Source organism: Myotis lucifugus, unplaced genomic scaffold, assembly GCF_000147115.1.
Source record: "Myotis lucifugus unplaced genomic scaffold, Myoluc2.0 scaffold_22, whole genome shotgun sequence".
In the NCBI taxonomy this organism is placed as follows: domain Eukaryota; kingdom Metazoa; phylum Chordata; class Mammalia; order Chiroptera; family Vespertilionidae; genus Myotis; species Myotis lucifugus.
The window spans coordinates 7,955,797-7,981,312 of NW_005871070.1; the positions used below are offsets into that span (position 1 = coordinate 7,955,797).

A 25,516-nucleotide genomic window follows, 5' to 3' on the forward strand; every position below is an offset into this window, starting at 1 on the left:
TCCTTCCCCAGCCCATTGGAAGGGGGCTCATGCCCGATGCTCCATTTTCTGTCTTCTGCCGCTTGGGATCAGCTTCATCCTCCTCATCAGCAGCTTTCTTCAGCGCGGGCCCCCTGGTCGTCGTCTTCTTCTTCCTCATCTTCCTCATCTTCTCCTTCATCCTCCTCTCTGTCCTCAGCGGTTTCTTCTTCCTCCTCAGCTCCATTCTCCTCCTCCTCCACCACTTCTTTCTTTCACTCTTTCTGGCTCGCCTTCTCCACCTTCTCTTTCTTCTCCTTCAGGTCCTTGGTGCTCAACTCGACCGCTGCCTCCATGCTCTTCTCTGACATGGTGCCGGGCCCGAGGCTGGCGGGGAGCCGGGGTCCCGGGGTGGGGACGGAGGGGCACTGGACGGCGGAAGGTGGCTGAGGCTGGAACCTGGTGCGGTGGCGGCAGCGGCAGCGACGACAGGGGCAGTGGCGGCCGCTCAGCAAGCTGGGTCTCTGGAAGAGGCCTGAAGTATTTTTTAATATATCTAAAAATAACTTATTACATGCTAACATGCATTACATTTTTTAAAATAACTATTTCCCAAACAAACAGAAAATTAGAAGAGTAGCATTGTTAAGCATTTTTGCAAGTTCCTTTAAAAAATGTCTGGCTTAATAGAAGAGAGCCAAATCCTCCTATCTACTTCTGCATTTAGTTGGTTGCTATGTCACACTTCACGTAACTTCTGGAAAAGTCCACTTTATACTCCTGAGAGAATGAGAATGAAAAAGACAATTATCATGATAGTATTATTATGAAAAAAGTTGACTTCAATGATCCCTCAAAATCATGTCTTTCTCAGACTTTGAGAGCTGCTGTTTATAATTGTTGATGTCTTGACTTTTCTGGCTTTGTGGCTGTAGATTTATTTTTTTTTCTAGTCTTAGAGAAAGAGGTATCCATTTTCCTGTTTAGAGCTTTTCTCCCATCTTGTTCTCTTTATCACATCACTTCATGTTTCTTCCAGGGCTGGGGTTTTACTCTACTGCTTATACACTGACCTGTGTTTTCAAACTCTTTCTAGTCTGTTACACTCTACTCTCCCTTTCTCTCTGTCCTTTGCAGATTATTCTTATTAATTCACTAGAGGTGCACGAAATTTGTGCACAGATAGGGTCTCTAGGCCTGGCCTGTGATCAGGGCCTATCTTCCCCGGCTGCCCGCATCCGGCCCCACCCCCCACCGCCACCGCTACCGCCACCGACTGGCGAGGTGATTGGGGCCCTGCTTGCACCCGCCTTGGCCTGGCACCACCCGCATCCGCCGCCACTCACCCCCAGTTCCCCATTCCCCATCAGGCGATCAGAGCCTGCCGGCTTGGGGGAGGGACCAAGAGGTTGGTGGGCAGCTCCTGCGTTAAGCGTCTGTCCCCTGGTGGTCAGTGCATGTCATAGTGACCGGTTGTTCCACCGTCTGGTCGATTTGCATATTACACTTTTATGTATATAGATGGTCTTCAGTGGTAGTATTTCCCAAGAACTGTTTTTACCTTCTTAAAACTAAACTTTGCCTAGATGGTTTCATCTGTCAGCTTTAGTGCCATTCATATGTATATGCCCGTCACATCTTTATCTCTATACCTGACCTCACTCTTGAGTTCTAGACCTCATATTCAAAGGCCTGTTGGATGGTTCCAGCTGAATTCATTATCTTTCATACAGGTGAACTCTTATTTTGATAATTGGCATTAACTTTCACCTAGACACTCAAGACAGAAGTTTTTGTTTTACCCTTTTTTCCACTTCACACATGTAATGATCAAGTCCTTTTCTAGTTTATTTTCTTGTTTGTCCCTGCTCTTAGTGCCTTAGTAAAGCCTTTATCCTCTTTGAATATCAGTGCTTGAATTTTTACAACTGCTACACTCTCCTCATACTCCGTTTCTCAGTTATTAATTGAAATTTTGATCATATTATTTCCCTGCTTAAAACATTTTTCTTGCTTTCAGAACAAAGTCTAAATTTCTCATAAGCCTGTATGACCTATAGACCCTATTAACTCTTTAGTTCTATCAGAACACCTTAAACATGAACATAATTTAGAAAGTAAAAGTTGATTTTTAATGTTTTGATATTCAGAGTAAGAGTGAGGATGATGAATAATGTAATACTTAGCATTTATTGAAAAATTTTTTAAATGTGTTTTTATTGATTTCAGAGAGAGAAAGGGAGAGGGAGAGAGAGAAAGAAACATAGATAAGAGAGAAACATTAATCGGCTGCCTCCTGCATGTCCCCTACTGGGCATTGAGCCCGAAACCTGGGCATGTACCCTGACTGGGAATCAAACTGGCAACCTCCTGGTGCATGGGACGACATTCAACCAACTGAGCACACTGGCTGGGCAAAAAAAAAAAGTTTTTTTTTTTAATGTTTAGAATCTTCACAAACTTTTGTAAATTATTTATAGTTTCTTAGCATGCCATGTAGGTTTCATCACCTAAACCTACATTGTCCAATATTGTAGTCATATGAGTATTAAACATTTCAAATGTGGCTACCAAATTTTTTTTACTTGCAAAAAATGTGGTTACTAATAAATGGGGAGGGTACCTTATGTTTTCTGTGATTCTAGAAAATTAAAATTGAACTTACTGTATTTTTTTGTTAATTTTGTTTTACTGTTACAGGTGCTGGAACTGATATGCACTCGTGAGTCAGGAGCAGTCTTCGAGGCTGGTGGTTTGAATTGTGTGCTTACCTTCATTCGGGACAGTGGACACCTGGTTCATAAAGATACCTTGCACTCCGCCATGGCTGTTGTATCAAGACTCTGTGGCAAAATGGAACCTCAAGATTCTTCTTTAGAAATTTGTGTGGAATCTCTGTCTAGTTTATTAAAACATGAAGATCACCAGGTAGGTAAATCACTGTTGTGTACTTTGATTTTAAAAAGTGATTTTATAGTTTCCCTTATTTATAACTATGATGGACTGTACAGGTCGTTCCATCTTCTCTTTCTCTCACTTTATATCTCTATATAGTAATCATTTTTTGTTTTGGCAGTGAAACATTTTAAATTAAAAGAAATATGTGTTCGCCCTGGCCATTGTGGCATTGTGGCTCAGTTGGTTGGGTGTCGTCAGGTTGCAGGCTCAATCACCACTAGGGGGCATGTAGGAGGCAGCCGATCGATGCTCCACTGTTACATTGATGTTTCTCTCCCTTCCTCTCTCCCTAAAAATCAACTTAAAAAATTCTTAAAAATGGTAATGTGTTTATTTCTAAAACTTAAATGTTTTAGAAATATATAATTTTTAAAGCTACACTTGTACTCTAATTTGTTGACTCGGCACAATTTTGTTGACTTAAAATAGTTCTCACTGAAGTAAAGTAACACAGTATTTAAAGTCTTATATGTGTAAACTTTGGTTGAATTCACATATTTGAGAAATTAAAAGTTAACTTTTAATGTTTTTTTAACATTCAGATGTTAATTTTTAGTTGATATTCATAGGTTATCTTGGCAAAGTTTTATATAATGTTAGTTAATATGGAGCTTTTGACGTCCAACTAGGTTCTTTACATATGTCATTATTAAGCTCAGACAGTGAATTATAGGTACTGTTATTCCCATTTTACAGATAAGGGCACCGAGGCCTTGTGCAGTTAAGTAACATTTTCATGTCATACAGTTAGAGTGTGAAGCCAGGATTAAACTCTAGACAGATTGTAAGCCTTAATCTCTTTGCTACAGCTGCCCTTCTTATAGTATCAGTATTGAAATAAGCAGTACTAGCCCTTTTTATTTAGGGGAATTTAAAAATTTTTATTTGTTGATTGATTTGAGTGGAGGGCGGGGAGAGAGAAAACAAAACATCCATCTGTTCCATGTATTTATGCATTAACTGGTTACTTCTTATATGTTTACTGACTGGGATTGAACCTGCAACCTTAGTGTATCGCAGCAGTTCTCAACCTGTGGGTCGCCACCCCTTTGGCGGTCGAATGACCCTTTCACAGGGGTCGCCTAAGACCATCCTGCGTATCAGATACTTACATTACAATTCATAACAGTAGCAACATTACAGTTATGAAGTAGCAACGAAAATAATTTTATGGTTGGGTCACAACATGAGGAATTGTATTTAAAGGGCCAGAAGGTTGAGAACCACTGCTCTAAGCAGTTGAGCTACCCTTCCAGGGCCTAGGTGAATTTTATCAATATGCATGTTCTTTACATCATTAGGTTTCGGATGGAGCTCTTCGATGTTTTGCATCACTAGCTGACCGATTCACCCGTCGTGGTGTTGACCCAGCTCCATTAGCCAAACATGGATTAACTGAAGAGCTCTTATCTCGAATGGCTGCTGCTGGTGGTACCATATCAGGGCCATCATCAGCTTGCAAACCAGGTCGCAGCACCACAGGTGCGCCTTCCACAGCTGCAGATTCCAAATTGAGTAACCAGGTATCCACAATCGTAAGTCTGCTCTCAACACTTTGCAGAGGCTCTCCAGTAGTAACACACGTAAGAATATTTTTGAATTATATTTTTAATCTTTCAGAAAATGTGTTTTTATATGATGTAAATATATTAAACTCTTTTTTCCTCATTCTCTTTCTAGGATCTCCTGAGGTCAGAGCTTCCAGATTCAATTGAGAGTGCATTGCAGGGTGACGAAAGATGTGTGCTTGATACCATGCGTTTGGTTGACCTTCTTTTGGTGCTATTATTTGAAGGACGAAAGGCTTTGCCAAAGTCTAGTGCTGGATCTACAGGCAGAATCCCAGGACTCCGGAGATTGGATAGTTCAGGAGAGCGCTCACATCGGCAGCTTATAGACTGTATTCGAAGTAAAGATACCGATGCCCTTATAGATGCAATTGACACAGGAGGTTGGAAAATCTTTTCTCATATAAAAAAACAACTAAGCCCTGTCTGGGTGGCTCAGTTGGTTGAGTGTCGTCCCATATAACAAAAGGTTGCTAGTTTTATTCCTGGTCAGGACACATAGCTAGGTTTTGGGTTCAATCCCCGGTCGAGATGCTTACAGGAGGCAACTGATCGATGTATCTCTCTCTCTCCCTCCCTCCCCCTTCTTCTCTCTCTAGAATCAATAAAACATGTCCTTGGGTGAGGATTGAAAAATAAAAAGAAAACTGAGATAAGGACTTATATAGGCATTTTCTAGTTTCTAGATTTTGGACAGTATTTTTAGCAATTGTGCCAGATAATGGCCAGAACCTTTCAATAATCTCTCTTCTCCCCATGTATATAAATATCAGTCTTGTATGTGGTAAGACCTTAGTAAATGCTCCTTCAATGAGTAAATGAAATTTTCCCGTTTTATTGCCAGAACGAGATCATTGCCAGAACTAGATCATGCCAATTCTAAGGTGACTTACAGATTGAATTTAGGGCTGTTATATTCTCAAGGTTAACGAATTTGGCACAAGTCAGTTATTATATATAGTAAATTTTTTAAGATTGCTTCATGAAGTTATGAATAAAATATAAATTGGTGAAAGATGCTTCTGGGTCATCAGACTTGTCTTTTGTGTTCTTTTTAAAACATTTTTAAAAATTAATTTTTAGAGAGAGAGAGAGAGGAACATTGATTTGTTGTTGCACTTATTTATGCATTCTTGGTTTCTTCTTGTATGTTCCCTGACCCAGGATTGAAACCGCAACCTTGGTGCATCAAGATGTTGCTCTAGCCTTGGCTAGTATGGCTCAGTTGGTTGGTCATCGTCTCAGGCACTGAAAGGTTGCTGGTTCGACTTCTGGACAGAGCACATGCCCGGGTTTTGGGCTGGATCCCCAGTGGGGTGTGTGCAGGAGACAGCCAATCAATGCAGCCAATCAATGTTTCACTCACATTAATGTTTCTCTCTCCCTTCTTCTCTCTCTAAAAATCAATAAGATTAACAAACACGACACTCTAACCAACTGAGCTACCTGGCGAGGGCTATGTTATTTTTATTAAAAATGGGGATTCGTTTCTTTTCCATAGGTATGGCATTAGTTTAGTATCCTATTGAGTTGTGTTATGTATTTTTTTTTCATTTTTGTCTTGTTTATTTTTAAGGGTTAAATTCTTATAAATCTTCAGTGGCTTTTAAAATTTTAGAATACTTTTTCTTAGCAGAATTTATGTTTGCTGATTATTAACTACGTTATAGTTGATCTAAATGTTTAAAATTAGCTTTGTATTTAGTGATTATTAATAATCTTTAAATGGCTCCCACTTTAGAAAAATTCAGTATTATTTTGTTGGCTTTTAAAAATTTTATTTTTTCCCCTTCAAACTTCTAGCCTTTGAAGTAAATTTTATGGATGATGTGGGTCAGACTCTGTTAAATTGGGCCTCAGCTTTTGGAACTCAGGAAATGGTAAGCTAACAAATAACAGTTAATGTTTTAAATCAAAGGTAGAAATATTAATAAGGCAACTTTATGATTCTTCATCATTTTACAGGTAGAATTTCTTTGTGAAAGAGGTGCTGATGTTAATAGAGGTCAAAGATCATCATCATTACATTATGCTGCATGTTTTGGAAGACCTCAAGTAGCAAAGGTAAAGTCCAAGTTTTTAAATTATTAATTTAATATTTGACACATATATGATTCAAAAATTAGAATGACATAAAAACTTTTATTCTGTTAAGTCATGTTTTCATGCCATCTTTTAAAAAAATTTTTATGTTTATTTTTAATTGATTTAAGAGATGAAGGGAGATAGATAGAAATATCAATGATGAGAGAGAATCATTGATTGGCTGCTTCCTGCATGCCCCCTACTAGGGGGAGGATGGAGCCCACAACCTGGGCATGTGCTCTTGGCCGGAATCGAACCCCGGGCCCTTTAGTCCACAGGCCAACACTCTACCTTCTCAGCCAAACCAGCTAGGGCTCATGCCATCTTTATTCACTCCATTTCCCCTTGCCCCTATAGATAAGCATTTTTTTTAAAATTTCTTGTTTATATCTTTTTAACATTTTCAATACAGATACAAGCAAAAGTATGTATGCTTATTACCACCTTATATAAAATGTAACATCTACACAATGATCTATACTTTTCCTTTTCCCTTAAATAATATAGATTGAAAACTTTTCACAAAGTTGGAGAGCTTTTTTATATCTGTATATTTGCTCTGTGGATGTATTGCAAGTTTATTCAGCTACTCACTTAATGCTAAACTCTGGTTGTTTCCAATTTCTTACTCTTGGCAATGAATAATTTTGTACCGGCATACCTCGGAGATATTGCAATAATGAGAGCCATAATCCTTTGGCTGATGGAGAGACTTGCTTTCCATTTGTAAAAAACACAGTATCTGTGCAGCATAATAAAGCAAAGTGCAATAAAATGAATTCCTGTACATTTTTTTCTATATTGTGTCTATTTAATAGTAAATCAAATATTCTGTTTGCAGAAGAATCATAGTTTTTTTTTTATTTCAGAGAGGAAGGGAGAGGGAGAGAGAGATAGAAACATCAGTGATGAGAGAGAATCACTGATCGGCTGCCTCCTATACACCCCCCACTGGGGATTGAGCCCGCAACCCAGGCATGTGCCCTTGACTGGAATCGAACCTGGGACCCTTCAGTCCACAGGCCAACACTCTGTCCACTGAGCCAAACCAGCTAGGGCAGAATCATAGTATTTTTGACTCTTGGTTTACCAAAACAATTTGGAGAGTTCTTTTTACAATTAGGAGAAATTGAGGTTCAAAGAGGTCAAATGGTAAGGATTGAACCAAGTGTTTTCTAGGTCTCTAGAATCGTATTGTGAAGTAATTTTGCATAATGCAATGTTAGTTGGCAACAAAATCAGGCACACCTGGATTCTGTCTTAGCCCATTAACAAAAAAGGCTGTATGGCCTTGGGCAAGTTTCTTAAGTTTAACTTGCAGTTTTATCAATAAAATGTATATATACTCCTAGCATGATTATTGTAATAACTAGAGGCCTGGTACACAAAATTCGCGCACTCAGCGGGGGGGGCGGGGGGAGTCCTTCAGCCTGGCCTGCGTCCTCTCGCAGTTTGGGAGCCCTCGGGGGATGTCCACCTGACAGCTTAGTGGGCCTAAGTCAGTAGTTGGACATCCTTAGTGGTGGTGGGAGAGGCTGCGCTCGACAGCTGTGAGCCCGGCTTCTAGCTGAGCGGTGCTCCCACTGTGGGAGTGCAATGACCACCAGAGGGCAGCTCCTGTGTTGAGCGTCTGCCCCCTGGTGGTCAGTGCACATCATAGCAGCTGGTCGTTCTGTTCGGTCGATTTGCCTATTACCCTTTTATTATATAAGATTAGAAAAATGCATGAAAAGCACTTAGTATAATAGTTGGCCCATCATAGATAACTCAAATTGTAGCTGGTTTTATTGTCATTTTTACACTATTAGAAAATTTTTGATGATACCTTAGTTTTTTAACCTGGGAAAAGTGGTCGCTTCAAGCTTGAATTCTGTCAGTTTGAATTAGTTTTTAGAGAGAATGAAGCTTCTAAGGGTGCTAAAAATTTTGATGAGCCATTTTCTTTTGCCCTTTACTATTTTAAAGTTATGAGTGGTTGAGTGAGAGAGATGGAGCCAAGTGAATTGTATCTAATCTAACCTATATTGGTGAGCTATAGCTGCTATTACTGACAATGATATAATAGGTAGTACACTAGGCACTTTAACTTTGGCAGCCAGTGTCTTAAGCATTTAACATGTCTTTTTTTAATCTTCACAGGTTCTTCTGTTTTTAATTGATTATAAGATACACCTCCACATTCTTCCCCTACCCCCACATGCATTTTCACATCTCAAATAGAAAATGTTTTGTAATTGTTCGACACATAGAAATTGCAGCATAGTTATCATTACCTGTTCATGTAACAAAAATTGTGAAATGGATTTTAGTAACTTGAATGAAAAACCTGTTCTGATAGAAGAGCACTCTTAGAATGCTGTATCACTGCTTTTATGGCTCAAGTGACAGCATTTTCTGTAGAAACACAAATATAGGAGACTCTGAATCAAAGGGTAATTATGAAGAATTGTGCTCAGAATGTGAAGTTACAGAAATTTTCTAAATTTATGTGAAAAAAATGTGAAAAAATCTAAGTTTTAGAAAGTTCTTTCAGTAAGTTAAAAAAAAAGTTCCAAGCAAAAATAGTATTGTTGCAAAGTTTAATTGACATTGTTTTTTCTTTCTTAGTAGCACTTAATGATATTTTGAATGATCTATGGCAACTTCAGATTTAATGAAATACTGAATATATTATGATTCTAACCCCAGCCCTTTGGAATTTTTAGCCAGTGTTGCATACTTTCCTGATGTGTGTACTATGTATGCACTTATTTGTCAGATTTATCTGTTCATTACATGATAACAAAGTTCAAAAAACTACCTCTGAGGCTGATAGGAAAAATGTGGGTTTTGTTCTCAGTCTGCTAGGGAGAGTCCAGTGTCCATTAAAAATTGGTGAACAGGCCCTAGCCGGTTTGGCTCAGTGGATAGAGTGTCGGACCTAAGGACTGACGGTTTCAGGTTCGATTCTGGTCAAGGGCACATACCTGGGTTGAGGCTAGGTCCCTGGTAGGGAGCGTGCAGGCGGCAGCCGATCAATGACTCTCATCATTGATATTTCTATCTCTCTCTCTCTCTCTCTCCCTCTCCTTTCCTCTCTGAAAGCAATAAAAATATATTTAAAAAAATATTGGTGAACAGTGTGATTAGTACTTAAGACCTAAATTTTGTAGTGCATGCCAGAAGAATTGATTTAACTTGGTTTTTTTTGAACTGATTTAATTGACAGTATGTAGGAAATGATGAAGATGATTTCCATGTCACAAACTGAACCCTAGTAGCTCAGAAATTGGGAGTAGTTTGATAGAGAGGATGACAGATTCATATGTGAACATACTTAATTTGAGTTGTTAACCAAGTGAAATTAATCTATACTTTTTTTTCAAGTTATAAATAGACAACTTTTATGGTGATATATGCAAAGACAGATTTGAATTGATATCTGCTTAATTAAGTAATTCTGTAAATCTGTAATCTAAAGTATATGGGTACAATCTAATGATTGCAGAGTTGGATAGTAAAGCAATAAAGTGTTGTTATCGTCAAATTAAATGCCTTTCTTTTTTAGACTCTATTACGACATGGTGCAAACCCAGATCTGAGAGATGAAGATGGGAAAACTCCATTAGATAAAGCTCGGGAAAGGGGCCATAGTGAAGTAGTGGTTATTCTTCAGTCTCCAGGTGAGTGGTAAAATCTTGCCTGGTAAGCCATTTGCTATTACTTTTCAGCTTTACTTCCATAGGAGTAGCTTTCTGTAGACATTAACATTATGTAGGTGCATTATTTCTATGAAGTCAAATAATTATATACATACACACATTTGATAACCCTTTAACATGGTTCTGTTTTGTGTTCTTAGAGACTATGGCTGTATGATTTCAGAGAGCCCAAATCAAAAGTTTAAGGAGTCTGGAAGTGTCATAAAGAGTTGTTGGGTATTGTGTAGATGAAGTACATTGACTAAATTTTTACGTTTTCACAGAATATATGAATACATAGCCTCTGTGATACAGTTTATAGAATTCAGGTGGAATATTCAAAATTATCTCCTTAAGTTGTGATTTAGCTCATTGGAGGTGCTAATGTTCTTTAGTATTCTTACAAGCACCTTTGGTAGATACATCATCTTAATTTCAATTTAATTTATTGTTAATTATGGATAATTATAGTTTGGAGTTGGGTACATTTTAATATTTTTTCATTGAAAGGAAAATTTTTCCAAAAATTATTTTACTGAACAGTATTTGTCTGCAGGTGATTGGATGTGTCCAGTTAATAAAGGAGATGATAAGAAAAAGAAAGATACAAACAAAGATGAAGAAGAATGTAATGAGCCAAAAGGAGATCCAGAAATGGCACCCATATACCTGAAAAGGTTATTGCCAGTGTTTGCACAAACATTTCAGCAAACTATGTTACCTTCAATAAGGTAGTTATTCATACTCTTTGTACTTACTAATTAAATTATGCCAATTATATGTTTTATTTATCTCCCTTTTCCACAGGATTTGGGGTGTTTTTTAATATTGCAAAGATATGATAAGAATAAAAATTAGATTGGAGAGTTAAATCTTTTCTTCTGATCTGACTTAGGAGAAGTCGTTTTGAAAATAAAAAAGACAAGGTTTCTAACAGTTTTTAGAGCTTTGTGAATGTCAACTCTGGGGAAATTTTGATAAGTAAGCAAACATTTATTGAGCTTTATGGAGGCATTTTTGGTAGAGTCAGTGTGATATGGTCTTTGGAGAAGTTGCCCAAAGAAATGAGACTTGGGTCTTGCTTACTGTACCTTTGCAGGCTAATGAGAAAGACCAGTAATAATACAGAGTGATAATTGACAGATTAGACATATAATGAGTCCTCTGGAAATATAAGTTATTTAACAACTAATTGGGCTGGGCAAATTGGAAATGTTATGCAGAAGTGAGATTTAAATTGGGTTTTAAAGGATACTTGGGTGTTTTCTAGACAGATTTAGAAGCATCATTGGGCACTGGTATATGCAAAGTTTGGAGGTATGAATTAGTCCATCCTGGTGCAATTCTTGGTGGCTCTCCCTCTACAGTGTGTATGTTTAAATATGTTTTATTTTTATTTTTTATTGATTTTTAGAGAGAGAGAGAGCAAGGGAGAGAGAGAAACATTGATTGGCTACCATCTGCATGCACCCTGACCAGGGATCGAGTCCACAATCTGGGCATGTGCCCTGACTGAGAATTGAACTGGCAACCTTACCTTATGGGGCACCAGATAAAGCTCAACCAGCTGAGCCACACGAGCCAGGGCTACAATGTGTCTGTTTATAGTCTGCCATTTCTATCCATCTCTTGCTAATCCTTTGGTTCAGAGTCATAGTTTGTAGTTTTACTACTGTAGTCTTTTTTTCTCTCTTGCCCCTTTATAGTATGTTCCTACATATAAGGCTGAATTATTTTTAAAATCACAATTATGTCATATCACTTTTTTAAATTGTGTTAGTAGCTTTTAATGGCTTTAACTAAAACCTAACACCTTCACTCTCAGGCTTGCAAGGTCTTACTTACATAAGTCCCACCTAGTTCTCTGACCTTAGTACTATCTAACCTCTAGACCAGTGGTTCTCAACCTTCCTAATCCTGCGACCCTTTAATACAGTTCCTCATATTGTGGTGACCCCCAATTTCATTGTTACAAATTGAACATAATTAAAGCATAGTGATTAATCACAAAAACAATATGCAATTATATATGTGTTTTCCGATGGTCTTAGGCGACCCCTGTGAAAGGGTCGTTCGACCCCCAAAGGGGTCGCGACCCACAGGTTGAGAACTGCTGCTCTAGACCATTACACTTCACAATTCTACCTTTGTATTTCTGGAACACTCCAAGTATATTTTTACCTTAGGGCTTTTTTACTTATTTCCCTTTCCAGAAAACTTCTGTTTCAAAGTCTTTTGAATAGTTGGTTGTTTTATATCATTCAGTTCTCAGTTCAAATGTTACATCCATTGATATGTATCCAACTAATTTAAATTTACCCCTAGGACACCTTTGACATCAATCATAATGTTTTACTGTCTTTGTAAAAGAGACAGTAAATGTTTTACTGTCTGTTTTATTACACTGTCAAAAATCTTGTTCTTTTAGTGTTTCTGTTTGTTTTATTGTCTGTCTCTCCTCTAAAGTAAGCTCCATGAATGCTGGCCTTATGTATTGCTGTATTCCTACAAAGATAAGGAGGTTTAGAATAGGGTTGATATTTAGAAGGTCCTCAATAGATAGTTACTGAATGATTGAATGAGTGTGTTTTGTTAGCAATTGTAAATAGTTTGATATTAATGGAGTATGGGATATGTTTAGATAGCTCAATGAGTAGTATTAAAAAGGTAGACAGGAGATTTTGTGACCTATGAAGGCCTTTTGGTCCGTTATAATGAGTGTGGACTTTACATCACAGTTAAAGGGATCAGTAAAGACTTATGAGGAAATCTGTTAAAGTCAGGTTTGTGGTTTATAAAGAACACTTTGCCAGCTTGGTGGAGAAAAGGACTAGAGGAGGGAAATATGAAAACAGATTATTTAAGCATCCATTGTAATATGAACTTCAGACAGTTGTCAGGGCACTAGTTTTGTAGAAACAGATTTAAGGTGTTGGGAGATAGATGGGTTGTATAGAGATAGATGACGTGAAGGATGTGAAGGATGAAGGAAAGAAAGGGGTGAAGAATGCCTGCCACATTTTTGACTAAGTAATTGAGAATTTGTTTTTGGTCATTTTAAGTTTAGGAGATTATTAGAACATGTAGTTTAGTATGATTCAAGTGCCTTAATACCAGTATTATGAGTTACATTAAAGTGCAAGCAGTCTTTTAGCAATATTAAAAACTAAATAGGTTACAACCTAATTTTTTACCTTTTCAGTTTGAAATTTGATCAGAAGAGTAACATGTACTTTGATCAGACAGTTAAAGGAATGTGAATATGTGTGTATATATATTTTATATACTAGAAGGAGTAGGGTCCCTAGGCCTGGCCAGCGATCAGGGCCGTTGGGGCCTTCCAGCTGCCAGCCGGGGCCTTCCTTCATTCTACGCCACCCCCTACGTCATAGCGAGTGATCGAAGTCCCAGTCTCCTGGTTGAACTCCTGAGGGGACACTTTGCATATTAGCCTTTTAGATATCAGTACTGGCTTATATTCAGTGTATGTTCAGGAAACAAAAGGCAGACAACAGATCAGTGAAGGTTTCCAAACAGAGGATAGCAGTTTTAATGGTGGGTTATTCTCTTTAAGACACCCCCCCCCCCCCCCAAGTTTTATTGAGATACTAAAGGCCCGGTGCACGAATTCATGCACCAGTGGGGTCCCTCGGCCTGGCCTGTGAGATCGGGCCGAAACCGGCTCTCCAACATCCCCCGAGGGGTCCCGGATTGCAGGAGGGCACAGGCCAGGCCGAGGGACCCCGCTGATGCACTATCAGGGCTGGGGAGGGACACGGGAGGTTGGCCACCGCAGGAGGGCTCCAGGGTGTGTCCGGCCTGTCTAGCTCAGTCCCAATCAGCTGGACCCCAGCAGCAAGCTAACCTTCTGGTCGGAGTGTCTGCCCTCTGGTGGTCAGTGCATGTCATGGCGACTGGTTGATCGGTCAACTGTCTGCCCCCTGGTGGTCAGTGCACATTATAGTGAGCGGTTCAGCAGCCTTAGCCTTCATTAGCATATTACGCTTTGATTGGTTGAACGGACGACCGGACACTTAGCATATTAGACTTTTATTATCTATATATATAAAGGCTAAGCGACAGTCTGACTGGCTGGTAGGTATGCTGCACACTGACCACCAGGGGGCAGATGCTCAATGCAAGAGCTCCCAAGCAGGGGTGACTTGGCAGCAGTGGTTCTCTGGTGACGCACCCCGGAACCAGAGAGGAGGGAGCCCGATTCCTTGCGGGGCCATGCAATTTTACCTTCGGCCGTGGATTATGTTGTTGCTGGGGTACTGTCACCCCGAATCTGGTTTACTGATGAGCTGCAGTGACTGCAGATACCCACTGAGCCCCAGTGCCACCCCAGGTGCTGCTGGCCAGGGAGGTTGGCTCCAGGGCATGTCCGGCCCATCTCGCCCAGTCCTGCCCTGCTGGCCACCTTCTAATTCATTTCCTTTTAATGTGCACGAATCTGTGCACTGGGCCACTAGTATAGGATAATTGATATATAACTTCATGTTAAAGTGTACCATATAATGATTTGATATATATGTGTCTCTTGTAAGATAGACTGAGGACTTCCCACTTTGTTTTTGAAGAACAGCTACATTGAATTTTGAAGAGGTCTGGTATAAATAAACATCTTTGGAGTTAGTGTCAATAAGACAAAGATTGAGTTCACTGTTTAGCATAGGAAATCTGAGGATTCATTTAATTTTTTTAAAAATTACAATTTGAGAGAAATTAGACTTTTGGATAAAAGGGGAAATTGTTTTTGGAGGAGAATATTTAAATAATCTAAGTATAAATTCTTTCAAAAATTGATAAATTATGCAGTTCTAAAGAAAATACAGAATTTGGTTTAGAACTTGATAGGTCTTAAAATTCATTGGGAGGAATAGACAGGTGAGATTATTATTATTTTAAAATATTTTTATTGCCGTAGCCGGTTTGGCTCAGTGGATGGAGCGTCGGCCTGCGGACTGAAGGGTCCCGGGTTCGATTCCGGTCAAGGGCATGTACCTTGGTTGCGGGCACATCCCCAGTAGGGGGTGTGCAGGAGGCAGCTGATCGATGTTTCTCTCTCATCGATGTTTCTAACTCTCTATCCCTCTCCCTTCCTCTCTTAAAAAATCAATAAAATATATTTAAAAAAAAATAAATAAAAAAAAAATAAAATATTTTTATTGATTTCAGAGAGGAAGGGGGAGAGAGAGAGAGAGAGAGAGAGAGAGAGAGAGAGAGAGAAGCATCAATGATGAGAGAGAATTATTGATTGGCTGCCTCCTGCACGCCCCATACTGGGAAGCGAGCCTGCAACCCGGGCATGTGCCCTGGCCGGGAATAGAACCTTGACCTCCTGGTTCATAGCTCAATGCTCAACCACTGAGCCACGCTGGTCAGGCAACAGGTGAGATTATTGAAGACAAATCTGAAAAGCAAGTATAAACTTTCAGTAATTAAATCTTTATGATAACTGGCACAAGAGTTCATCAAAATCAGTGGAAAAACTGTCTCATTATGTAGAGCCAATTATATTTAGGAAATAAATGTATTATAATGGAAGTTTCATAGACCACTTGAGAGAGGGAGGATTATTTAGTAAATGGTACTAGAATATCTGCTTTGTGGTTTAATATTTTAAAAAATCAGCCCTATGCCCTAACTGGTTTGGCTCAGTAGATAGAGCGTCGGCCTTTGGACTGAAAGGTCCCAGGTTCGATTCCGGTCAAGGGCATGTACCTTGGTTGCGGGCAAATCCCCAGTAGGAGGTGTGCAGGAGGCAGCTGATCGATGTTTCTCTCTCATCGATATTTCTAACTCTCTATCCCTCTCCCTTCCTCTCTGTAAAAAATCAATAAAATATATTAAAAAAAAAAAATCAGCCCTAGCTAGTTAGAGCTCAGCCAGCAGACTGAAGGGTCGTCATGGGTTCAGTTCCCGTCATGGGCACTTACTTTGGTTGTAGGCTTGATCCCTGGCCCTAGTCGGGGCGCCTTTATGAGGCAACCAGTTTTTTTATGTGTCTCTCTCACGTAAGTGTTTATCTTCTCTCTGTCTCTCCCCTTCCCTTCCACTCTCTAAATAAATGGAAAAAATATCCTCGAGTGAGGTTTTTTATTTAAAAAAAATACTTTTTCGCAGAGCTTATAACACCTAACATTAGATATTTTAGTTTTCATTAATGTATAGTTACATTTTGTTTTATTGCAGCTTTTTATGACTTCCTAAAATTCTTTTACTTTTCAAGGAAAGCAAGTCTTGCTCTGATTCGAAAAATGATTCACTTTTGCTCTGAAGCATTGTTAAAAGAAGTTTGTGATTCTGATGTTGGTCACAATTTGCCTACAATACTCGTGGAAATCACTGCAACTGTCCTTGATCAAGAGGTCAGTTTTTTTTTTAATCTTTATTGAAACTCCTGTAAAATCCCTTGAGGTAATGGTCAATAAAATAATTTAACTTTTGTCCTAATTCAATAAATCATTTTGTCTGTGCAAATTATTGCCTTTGTTTACTACAAAAAAACTGAACTTGTTTTTATAATTTTTTCTTAATTTTCTTCTTTCCCCCCAGGATGATGATGATGGCCACTTGTTGGCTTTGCAGATCATAAGGGATTTAGTAGATAAAGGTGGTGATATTTTTTTGGATCAGCTAGCCAGACTTGGTGTAATTAGCAAAGTGTCAACTTTGGCAGGTCCTTCCTCAGATGATGAGAATGAAGAGGAATCAAAACCAGAAAAAGTGAGTGGTCTTAATTGCAGTGATATCAGGAATAGTTTAGTGGGTTTTGACAAAATAATGACAATATGTAGTAGTACTATATTTTTAAAAACTTGCTCAATTTAAAAATATGTTTTTTTACAGCGAGTTTTGACAAAATAATGGTAATACGAAGTAGTATTATATATTTAAAAATTTGCTCAATTAAAATATATTGATAGTATTTAAAACTTGGAGAAAAGTTGCAAATAAAGAATATCAGAATATCCTCTATCCAAATTCACTGATTTTTGACATTTTTTCCATTTGCTTTTTCATTTACACAGACATTTATTTGACAGAGGCTCTTTTTACACCTAGAAGCTTTTTTTCTTTAAAATATATTTTTAAAAATATATTTTATTGATTTTTTACAGAGAGGAAGGGAGTGGGATAGAGAGTTAGAAACATCAATGAGAGAGAAACATTGATCAGCTGCCTCCTGCACACCCCCTACTGGGGATGTGCCCGCAACCAAGGTACATGCCCTTGACCGGAATCAAACCTGGGACCCTTCAGTCTGCAGGCCAACACTCTATCCACCAAGCCAAACCAGTTAGGTCCACCTAGAAGCTTTTTACACATAGAAATTTCACGTACAAAACCAGAACATTTTCTTATACATTGCTAGTATAGTTATCAAAAACTAAAATTTATATATACCTATCTAATCCAGAGATAATATTCAAATTTGCTATTGTCCTTAATAGCATTTTTTTTTCCTTTCTGGTCTAGAATGCAATCTAGGAAAACGTAATCACATTTAGTTATCATATTTCTGAGAACCTGCAACAGTTTCTCAGCTTTGCTTTTTCTTTCAGAGCCTTGGCATTTTTGAAGAGGACAGATCACTAGTTTGGACAGTGGCCATCATTTTGCATATGTGCCATGTGTCTTCATGATTAGATTCAGGTTATGTGCTTTTAGCAGGCAGACTATAAGAGATGTTGCTTCTTCTCAGTGCATAGTGTGCTTTCTCAGAAGCCCATGATGTCCTGTTGCTCTCTTGCTGATGATGTTAACTTGGGTCACTTGGTTTATGTTGGCCTCTGCCAGGTTTCTCTGTTATAGTCATTTTTCTTTCTTTTGTAATTAATAAATAATTTGTGGGGAGGTAATTTGAAACTATGTAACTATGCTATCCTTTAATTACTAGTTTCAGTATTCATTGATAATTCTTACCTTAGATTACAAATTTAAAATTTACCTTATCTATCTTTACTGATTACCAACAGTGATTTAGTACTAACATTTAGTAGTGAATGCTTACTCTATATTACTGACAGAGTAGTGATATTTTTGAGAGGATGTTGAGTTATAGTTGTAATTATAGAATCCTGAGGAGAGAAAGAGAATGAGGGAGAGGGAGGAGGGGAGAGGGAGAGAGAAAGAGAGGAAGAGATTGATTTTGTGTGTTTACTAAATTTAACAAAAAACAAACACTAAGCAAATAAGATGATGTCTGGGTTCATCACCCCTGAAATTCTTGCATTCAAGATACAGGTTACACATATTAGTAGTCTTTTTGTAGAAATTAACAAGCAGATTCTAACTCATGGAGATGCAAGGTTCTTAGTATAGCCAAAGTGACCTTGAAAAGTAACAAAGTTGAAGGACATACATCAGATTTCAGGTCTTATTATAAAGCCATTGTAGTCAAGAAAGTGTGGTAGTGGTATAAGATAGATTAATGATCCACATACTCTCTATCAGTGGTTCTCAACCTTCCTAATGCTGCAACCCTTTAATACAGTTCCTCATGTTGTGGTGACCCCCAACCATAAAATTGTTTTCATTGCTACTTCGTAACTGTAACTTTGCTACTATTATGAATCATAATGTAAATATCTGATACGCAGGATGTATTGTCATTGTTACAAATTGAACATAATTAAAGCATAGTGATTAATCACAAAACAATATGTAATTATATATGTTTTCCGATGGTCTTAGGCGACCCCTGTGAAAGGGTCGTTCGACCCCCAAGGGGGTCGCGACCCACAGGTTGAGAACCGCTGCTCTATATGGTCAATTGATTTTCAGCCAAAGTGCTAAGGCAATTCAATCAGGAAAGGATGGTCTTTTAAAAAAATAATGCTTGAATGGGGGTTGGATGAAATAGGTGAATAGATTAAGAAAAAAAAAAAAGTCAAATATCCCCAAACAAAAAAGGGAAAGTGGGTGGGGGTAGGTAGAAGAGGGTAAAGGGTAAGAGTCGGGGTGGGATAAATGGTGATGGAAGGAGACTTGACTTTGGGTGGTGAACACACAATATAGTATACAGATGATATAGAATTGTACACTTGAAACCTGTATAATTTTATTAACCAATGTCACTTTAATCCATTCAGTAAAAATTTTAAAAGATTTACAAGTGTATAATATATACAAAAAATGAAATCTTGATCCTTGTCATATATACCATATACAAAAAATAAAAGAAAATAAATCATAGACTAAAATGTATGGAGTCCTATATAATAAATAGGTAATATGCAAATTGACCCGCACACCATAATGCTGTCACAAGATGGTGGTGCGCTCAGTGGGGGCGGGACCAGTGGCTGCTCTGCGAGGCTTCTGCTGGGGTTCCTGCAGCCCTGTGGGGGCGTGGGGGTCCCGGTGGCCGCTCTGCACGGCTTCTGCCAGGGTTTCTGCGGCCCCATGTGTGCGCATTGCGAGGGTCCCGGTGGCCGCTTCACGTGACTTCTGCCAGGGTTTCCGCGGGCCCACTTGCGTGCCGTGGGGGTGGGGCCCAGCGCAACTGCGCGCGGCCCTGAGGTGGGGTATTGGGGCAGCACTCCAGGACTCGGGGCGGTCCCGTGGCGGGACTCTGGGACTCGGGGCGTTCATGGGGGCCGGGGGGTTCTGGGTCTCGGTGTAATTTCGTGCGACAGGTCACTAGTAAAATCATAAAACCTCTAGAGGAAAAAGAAGAAAATCTTAGTAACCTTGAGCTTGACAAAGATTTCTTAAATAGGACATTTTAAAAGGTTAGACTATAGCCCTAGCCAGTGTGGCTCAGTAGGTTGGGTATCGTCCTCTGCACCAAAAGGTTGCCAGTTCGATTCCTGGTTGGCACATGCACGGGTTGCGGGCTCGGCCCCGAGTAAGGGGAATGCAAGAAGCAGTTGATCAATGGTTTACTCTCACTTCGATGTTTCTCTCTAAAAATCAATAAAAAAATTTTTTTTTAAAAAAGGTTAAACTATAAAGAACAAAAAGTCAATAAATTGTATTTTACCAGAATTAAACTTCTGCTCTTCAAAATACATTGTTAAGAAAAGAAAAAGCATATCAGAAAATTCTCTCTGATTTTTTTTTGTCTGAAAATATTTTAATTTGGCATTCATTTTGATGAGTGTTTTCAGTGTCAGAAGGACTCTTGGGTTATCATTTTCCAGAACATTAAGAGATTTTCCATTGTCACCTGATGTGCATAGTTCCTACTGAAAAGTTTGCTTTAATTCTCATTTTAGTTCCTTTGTGTATATATAACTTATCTTTTTATACTGTGGCTTTAAAAAAGATTTTATCGCCGTAACTGGTTTGGCTCAGTGGATAGAGCGTCGGCCTGTGGACTCCAGGGTCCCAGGTTCGATTCCGGTCAGGGGCATGTACCTTGGTTGTGGGCACGTCCTCAGTGGGGGGTGTGCAGGAGGCAGCTGATCCATGTTTCTCTCAACTCTCTGTCCCTCGTCCTTCCTCTCTGTAAAAAAATCAATAAAATATATTTTAAAAAAAAGATTTTATCATTGTTATTTTAGCAGTTTGAGTTTTATATACCTTTGTTGTGTTTGGTGTGGATATATATGCACGTGGATGTGGTTGTCCATTTCTGTTCAGGATCGTTAGGTTTTCTTTAATCTGTGGGGTTAAGGTTTTGTCACATTTAGAAACTTTTCAGCTATTTAGTTCAAGGATTTTCGACTTTGGCTGTTTGGAATGCCAGTATCTGACTACCTTCTGTGATCTCTGGGAACTGTTCAGCTTACACTTTTTAATCCTACTTTGCTCAACCCTATATGTGAGTGGTCTGTTACTCAGTAGATACTTATGGTGACTACTTTGCAGATTTCTAGTAGTCTGTTTTGTTTGACTCTCTCATCCTAAACTTAGTCTTCACATATTCTATTTGCCTTAACCTTTTCAAACACAGGTCTCCATTTCCTCAGCTTACTGCTGAATCGTGTGTTCCCTCTTCTTAATACCTTAGCCAGAAAATTGTGTCTGGACATAAGGAATTTACTTTTTTTCCATTTTCTGGGGAATCACAGTCCTGTGTTATTCCATGTTTGAAAACATTTTCATATATTTTGTTTATTTTTTGTTTGCAGTGTATTGACAAATCATGTTCCTTCTTAATCTATGATGGACTGGGGTATAACTACTTATGTGTAGAGGAATTATCTATATTTTACAATCTTATTTTAGTGTTATAAGCTACTTTAGGGGGGAAAACAAAATATTTTTTAAAAGGTAAGTCTGTATAAAATTTAAAAGTGTTTTTTCCCCGTATACACATGGATACACACACGTCAAATTCATATATGGTTATGATGAATAGTCTCAATCTTTAAGTATCAATAAAATAAGAGTTTTTTTAGGATACCAGGGAAGGCAAACAGTATTTATAAGGTGTGTGTGTGTGTGTTTGTTTTTTTAACATGCTCTAATTAAAAGAATTTTTATGATCACAGGAAAAATTCAGTATATTTGATTCACTTGGCTAAAAGTTACCCTACAATTTATTCTTAGGAGCTTCTCTGATGATTCTGCTAGGTTTGGATACCATTCACCTAGTTTAAACATCTATATTTTTTATTTTTATTTTTTTTTACAAATAATCAGTTAGGCCCAGAGATATCGAATAGACCAGTGGTCGCCAACTGGTGGTCCATGAGGTCCAAAAGGTTGGCAACTGCTGGGCTAGACCTAATCCATTGGTCTTCTTTACCAGTACACCTGGAAATGTTGTAACATAGGTCATTATTAATATAAATTACTTAACATTTTTAGGACTTACTTGTATGATTATAGGTAATTAGTTGAATCAGAATACAGGCAACTGAATATTTTCAGGATTTAAAAAAATGTTTTATTGGTTTTTAGAAGAGGAAGGGAAAGATAGAATCATTAATGAGAGAAATATCGATTGGCTGCCTCTTGTGTGCCCCCTTCTGGGCTGGAGCCCACAACCCAGGCATGTGCCCTGACAGGCAGTTGAACTGATGACCTCTTGGTGTACCACAGAGCCATACCAGCCAGGCTGATTTTTTTGTTGTTGTTATTCTTTTTTTTTTTTTTAATCCTCACCTGAGGATATGTTTTACTGATTTTAGAGTGGGGCGGGGATTGGGGGGGTGGGGGCAGGGAGAGAAACATTGATTGACTGCCTTCCCGTATACTCCCCAAACCGGGATGGAATCTGCAACCTGGGTATGTACCATGACTCGGAATAAAACCTACAACCTTTCAGTGCATGGGATACTGCTCCAACCAACTGAGCCACACCAGCCAGGGCTCTTCAGGATGTCTTTATTTTAAATTTGATTCATGTTTGTGTTTTAAAAATACTTAATGAATATTTGGAATAGAAATTATTTTTCACGGTTCTTTGAAAATTTTACACATTTAGGAAGATGAACCACAGGAAGATGCTAAAGAATTACAGCAAGGTAAACCATATCATTGGAGAGACTGGTCAATCATTAGGGGAAGAGACTGCTTGTATATATGGAGTGATGCAGCAGCCTTGGAATTATCTAATGGCAGTAATGGATGGTTCAGATTTATCTTGGATGGAAAACTTGCTACTATGTATTCAAGTGGTAGTCCTGAAGGTGGATCGGATAGTTCAGGTAATATTTTGTTTCTATTAAAGTGTTTTACTAGTTTCTGCAATTAAAAAAAAATACATGTTTTATTGATTTCAGAGAGTGGAAGGGAGAGGGATAGAGGGATAGAAACATCAATGGTGAGAGAGAATCATTGATCGGCTGCCTCCTCCACACCCCACACTGCCCACAACTGGGGCATGTGCCCTGACCAGAATTGAACTGCAACCTCCTGGTTCATGGGTTGACACTCAACCACTGAGCCACACTAACCAGGCTAGTTTCTGTAATTTTGATCATTTGTTTTTCTGCTTATATTTTTGCTGCCATTGTCATAAAAAAATAGCACATCCTTAATGCCAGTATAGTCAATTTCTTTAATATCAACAGAAAAATTGTATCATGAAAGCATTTCATAAATACCTTTTTATTGTACAAGAAAGAATAGCATTATATCTACTTTTAATCTCTCTGGTCTTTTAGGTAAAGCTGCCTTTTGTCTCGTAATGATGAATTGCACTTGTATGATGCTGTCTCAAGCTATAACTTTTCCCAAAAGCCTTAAACTTTAAAAAATTGTGGCTGTAGGATTGCTTTTATGCCTGAGCCTCTATTTACTAAAGAACTAAACTCTGCTAATTAAGTTTTTAAAAATAAGATTGTTATTCCAATGAATAGTTTTTTTTGTTTGTTTTTTAAAAAATATATTTTATTGATTTTTTACGGAGAGGAAGGGAGAGCAATAGAGAGTTAGAAACATCGATGAGAGAGAAACATTGATCAGCTGCCTCCTGCACACCCCCTACTGGGGATGTGCCCACAACCAAGGTACATGCCCTTGACCGGAATCGAACCTGGGACCCTTCAGTCCACAGGCCGACGCTCTATCTACTGAGCCAAACCGGTTAGGGCCCAATGAATAGTTTTTATTAAAAAAAGGAATATTTGAAAGAAGTAAGGTTATAAAACATTCATTTTGTCTTTATAGAAAGCAGAAGTGAATTCTTAGAGAAGTTACAAAGAGCTCGAGGCCAAGTAAAGCCATCTACTGCAAGTCAACCTATACTCTCAACACCAGGACCCACTAAACTCACTGTAGGGAATTGGTCACTAACATGTTTGAAGGAAGGAGAAATTGCTATTCATAACTCAGATGGTCAGCAAGCAACAATATTGAAAGAAGATTTACCTGGTTTTGTATTTGAATCTAATAGAGGAACCAAACATTCATTTACTGCAGAAACTTCTCTGGGTAAGTATGTAGGTATGTAAGTTTAGCAGATTAAGAATAAATGAGTATGTTAAATGGCAATAAAAAATGTCGTGTGAAATGTGCTTTTTTTTTAAGGTTCAGAATTTGTGACTGGCTGGACTGGCAAAAGAGGCAGAAAACTGAAATCTAAATTAGAAAAAACAAAACAAAAGGTATATTTGTGGGATTTGCTGCTTTAAAAAAATTATTTTATACTGACATGGTAAGGTTTCAGTGGTAGATTTTAAGCATTTAAAAAATTGAGCCATATAACTATGCTACTCTAATCTCAAGAGGTATGGGGCATGCTGAGCCCAGCTGCTGTTTGAGAGATTTTAGGAAAGTCTAAAGCCTGAGCCAGGACAGACCATTCCTATGGTAAAGCCACTGCAAACAGCTTGGACGGGCTTGTTTTCCACAGTGGCTGCACCAGTCTTCATTCCCACCAACAGTGCGTAGTGTTCCCTTTTCTGCATATCCTTGTCATTACTTGTTGCATATATTTTTAAAGAGTGTTATGTAATGAATTTCAACAGACCCAGGCCTTGGACATGTATGGGTTTTTCTCAAATAAAATTAATTTCATTTAAATGAAAGCTAATTAGTACCAGAGCCAATAATATAGTCATTCCTTCTTATGATGAAATGTGTAAATATATGAGCATGATATAGATAGTACTTTGTGTTAATAATATACATAGAAAATACACATACCATGTAACCTAAAGTATACTCCAGAATGTTAAAAGGTTCAATTTTGGTTGAAGGTGACTTAATTTTTATTTTTTGCTTACTGTATTTTCTAAATGGTTGATTATAAGCATTTACTTTTTTTTCCCTTTTATTGAATTTATTGGGGTGACACTGGTTAGCAAAATTATACAGGTTTCAGGTGCACAGTTCCACAACACATATCTGCATATTGTATTGTGTTCACCACCCCAAGTCAAGTCTTGCCTTCTATCACCAATTATCCCCCTACACCAGTGGTTCCCAAACTTATTTGGCCTACCGCCCCCTTTCCAGAAAAAATATTACTCAGCGCCCCCTGGAAATTAATTTTTTAAAAATTTTAATAGCAATTAAACAGAAAGATATATGCCCCCAAATGCACCTGTGGCCATCACCGCCCCCCTGGATCACTGCAGCGCCCACCAGGGGGCGGTAGCGCCCACTTTGGGAATCACTGCCCTACACCCTCTTCCACCTCTCCCCACCCCCTCTCCTGCCAGCAATCACCACAGTGTTGAGTTTTTTTCCCATCTTTTTCTTTGTTTGCTCAATCCCTTCAACCTCCTGCCCCTCCTGCCCCTCCTCCCCCCACAGCTGATGGCCTGCTCTCTATCTATGAGTCTGTATTTTACTTCATTTTATTCATTAGATTTCACATGAGTGAAATCATATGGTACTTGTCTTTCTCTGACTGGC

The 25,516-nt window shown here is 38.5% G+C and overlaps 1 protein-coding gene across 7 annotated transcripts in view; it reads left to right on the forward strand.

Annotated features, from left to right (window-relative positions):
* Nucleotides 1–25,516, forward strand: part of HECTD1 (HECT domain E3 ubiquitin protein ligase 1) — a 94,541-nt gene that overhangs the window by 29,671 nt on the left and 39,354 nt on the right. For 6 of the 7 annotated variants that reach the window (XM_023751537.1, XM_023751541.1, XM_023751539.1 and 3 more), the window contains exons 3-14: nucleotides 2,659–2,886; nucleotides 4,218–4,499; nucleotides 4,597–4,867; nucleotides 6,288–6,364; nucleotides 6,450–6,548; nucleotides 10,117–10,231; nucleotides 10,806–10,980; nucleotides 16,485–16,623; nucleotides 16,811–16,981; nucleotides 22,638–22,860; nucleotides 23,825–24,088; nucleotides 24,185–24,261. In XM_023751537.1, coding sequence (XP_023607305.1) covers nucleotides 2,659–2,886; nucleotides 4,218–4,499; nucleotides 4,597–4,867; nucleotides 6,288–6,364; nucleotides 6,450–6,548; nucleotides 10,117–10,231; nucleotides 10,806–10,980; nucleotides 16,485–16,623; nucleotides 16,811–16,981; nucleotides 22,638–22,860; nucleotides 23,825–24,088; nucleotides 24,185–24,261 — 2,121 coding nt within the window. The remainder of the gene's footprint in view (nucleotides 1–2,658; nucleotides 2,887–4,217; nucleotides 4,500–4,596; nucleotides 4,868–6,287; nucleotides 6,365–6,449; nucleotides 6,549–10,116; nucleotides 10,232–10,805; nucleotides 10,981–16,484; nucleotides 16,624–16,810; nucleotides 16,982–22,637; nucleotides 22,861–23,824; nucleotides 24,089–24,184; nucleotides 24,262–25,516) is intronic. The other variant, XM_023751538.1, reaches the window with a different exon arrangement.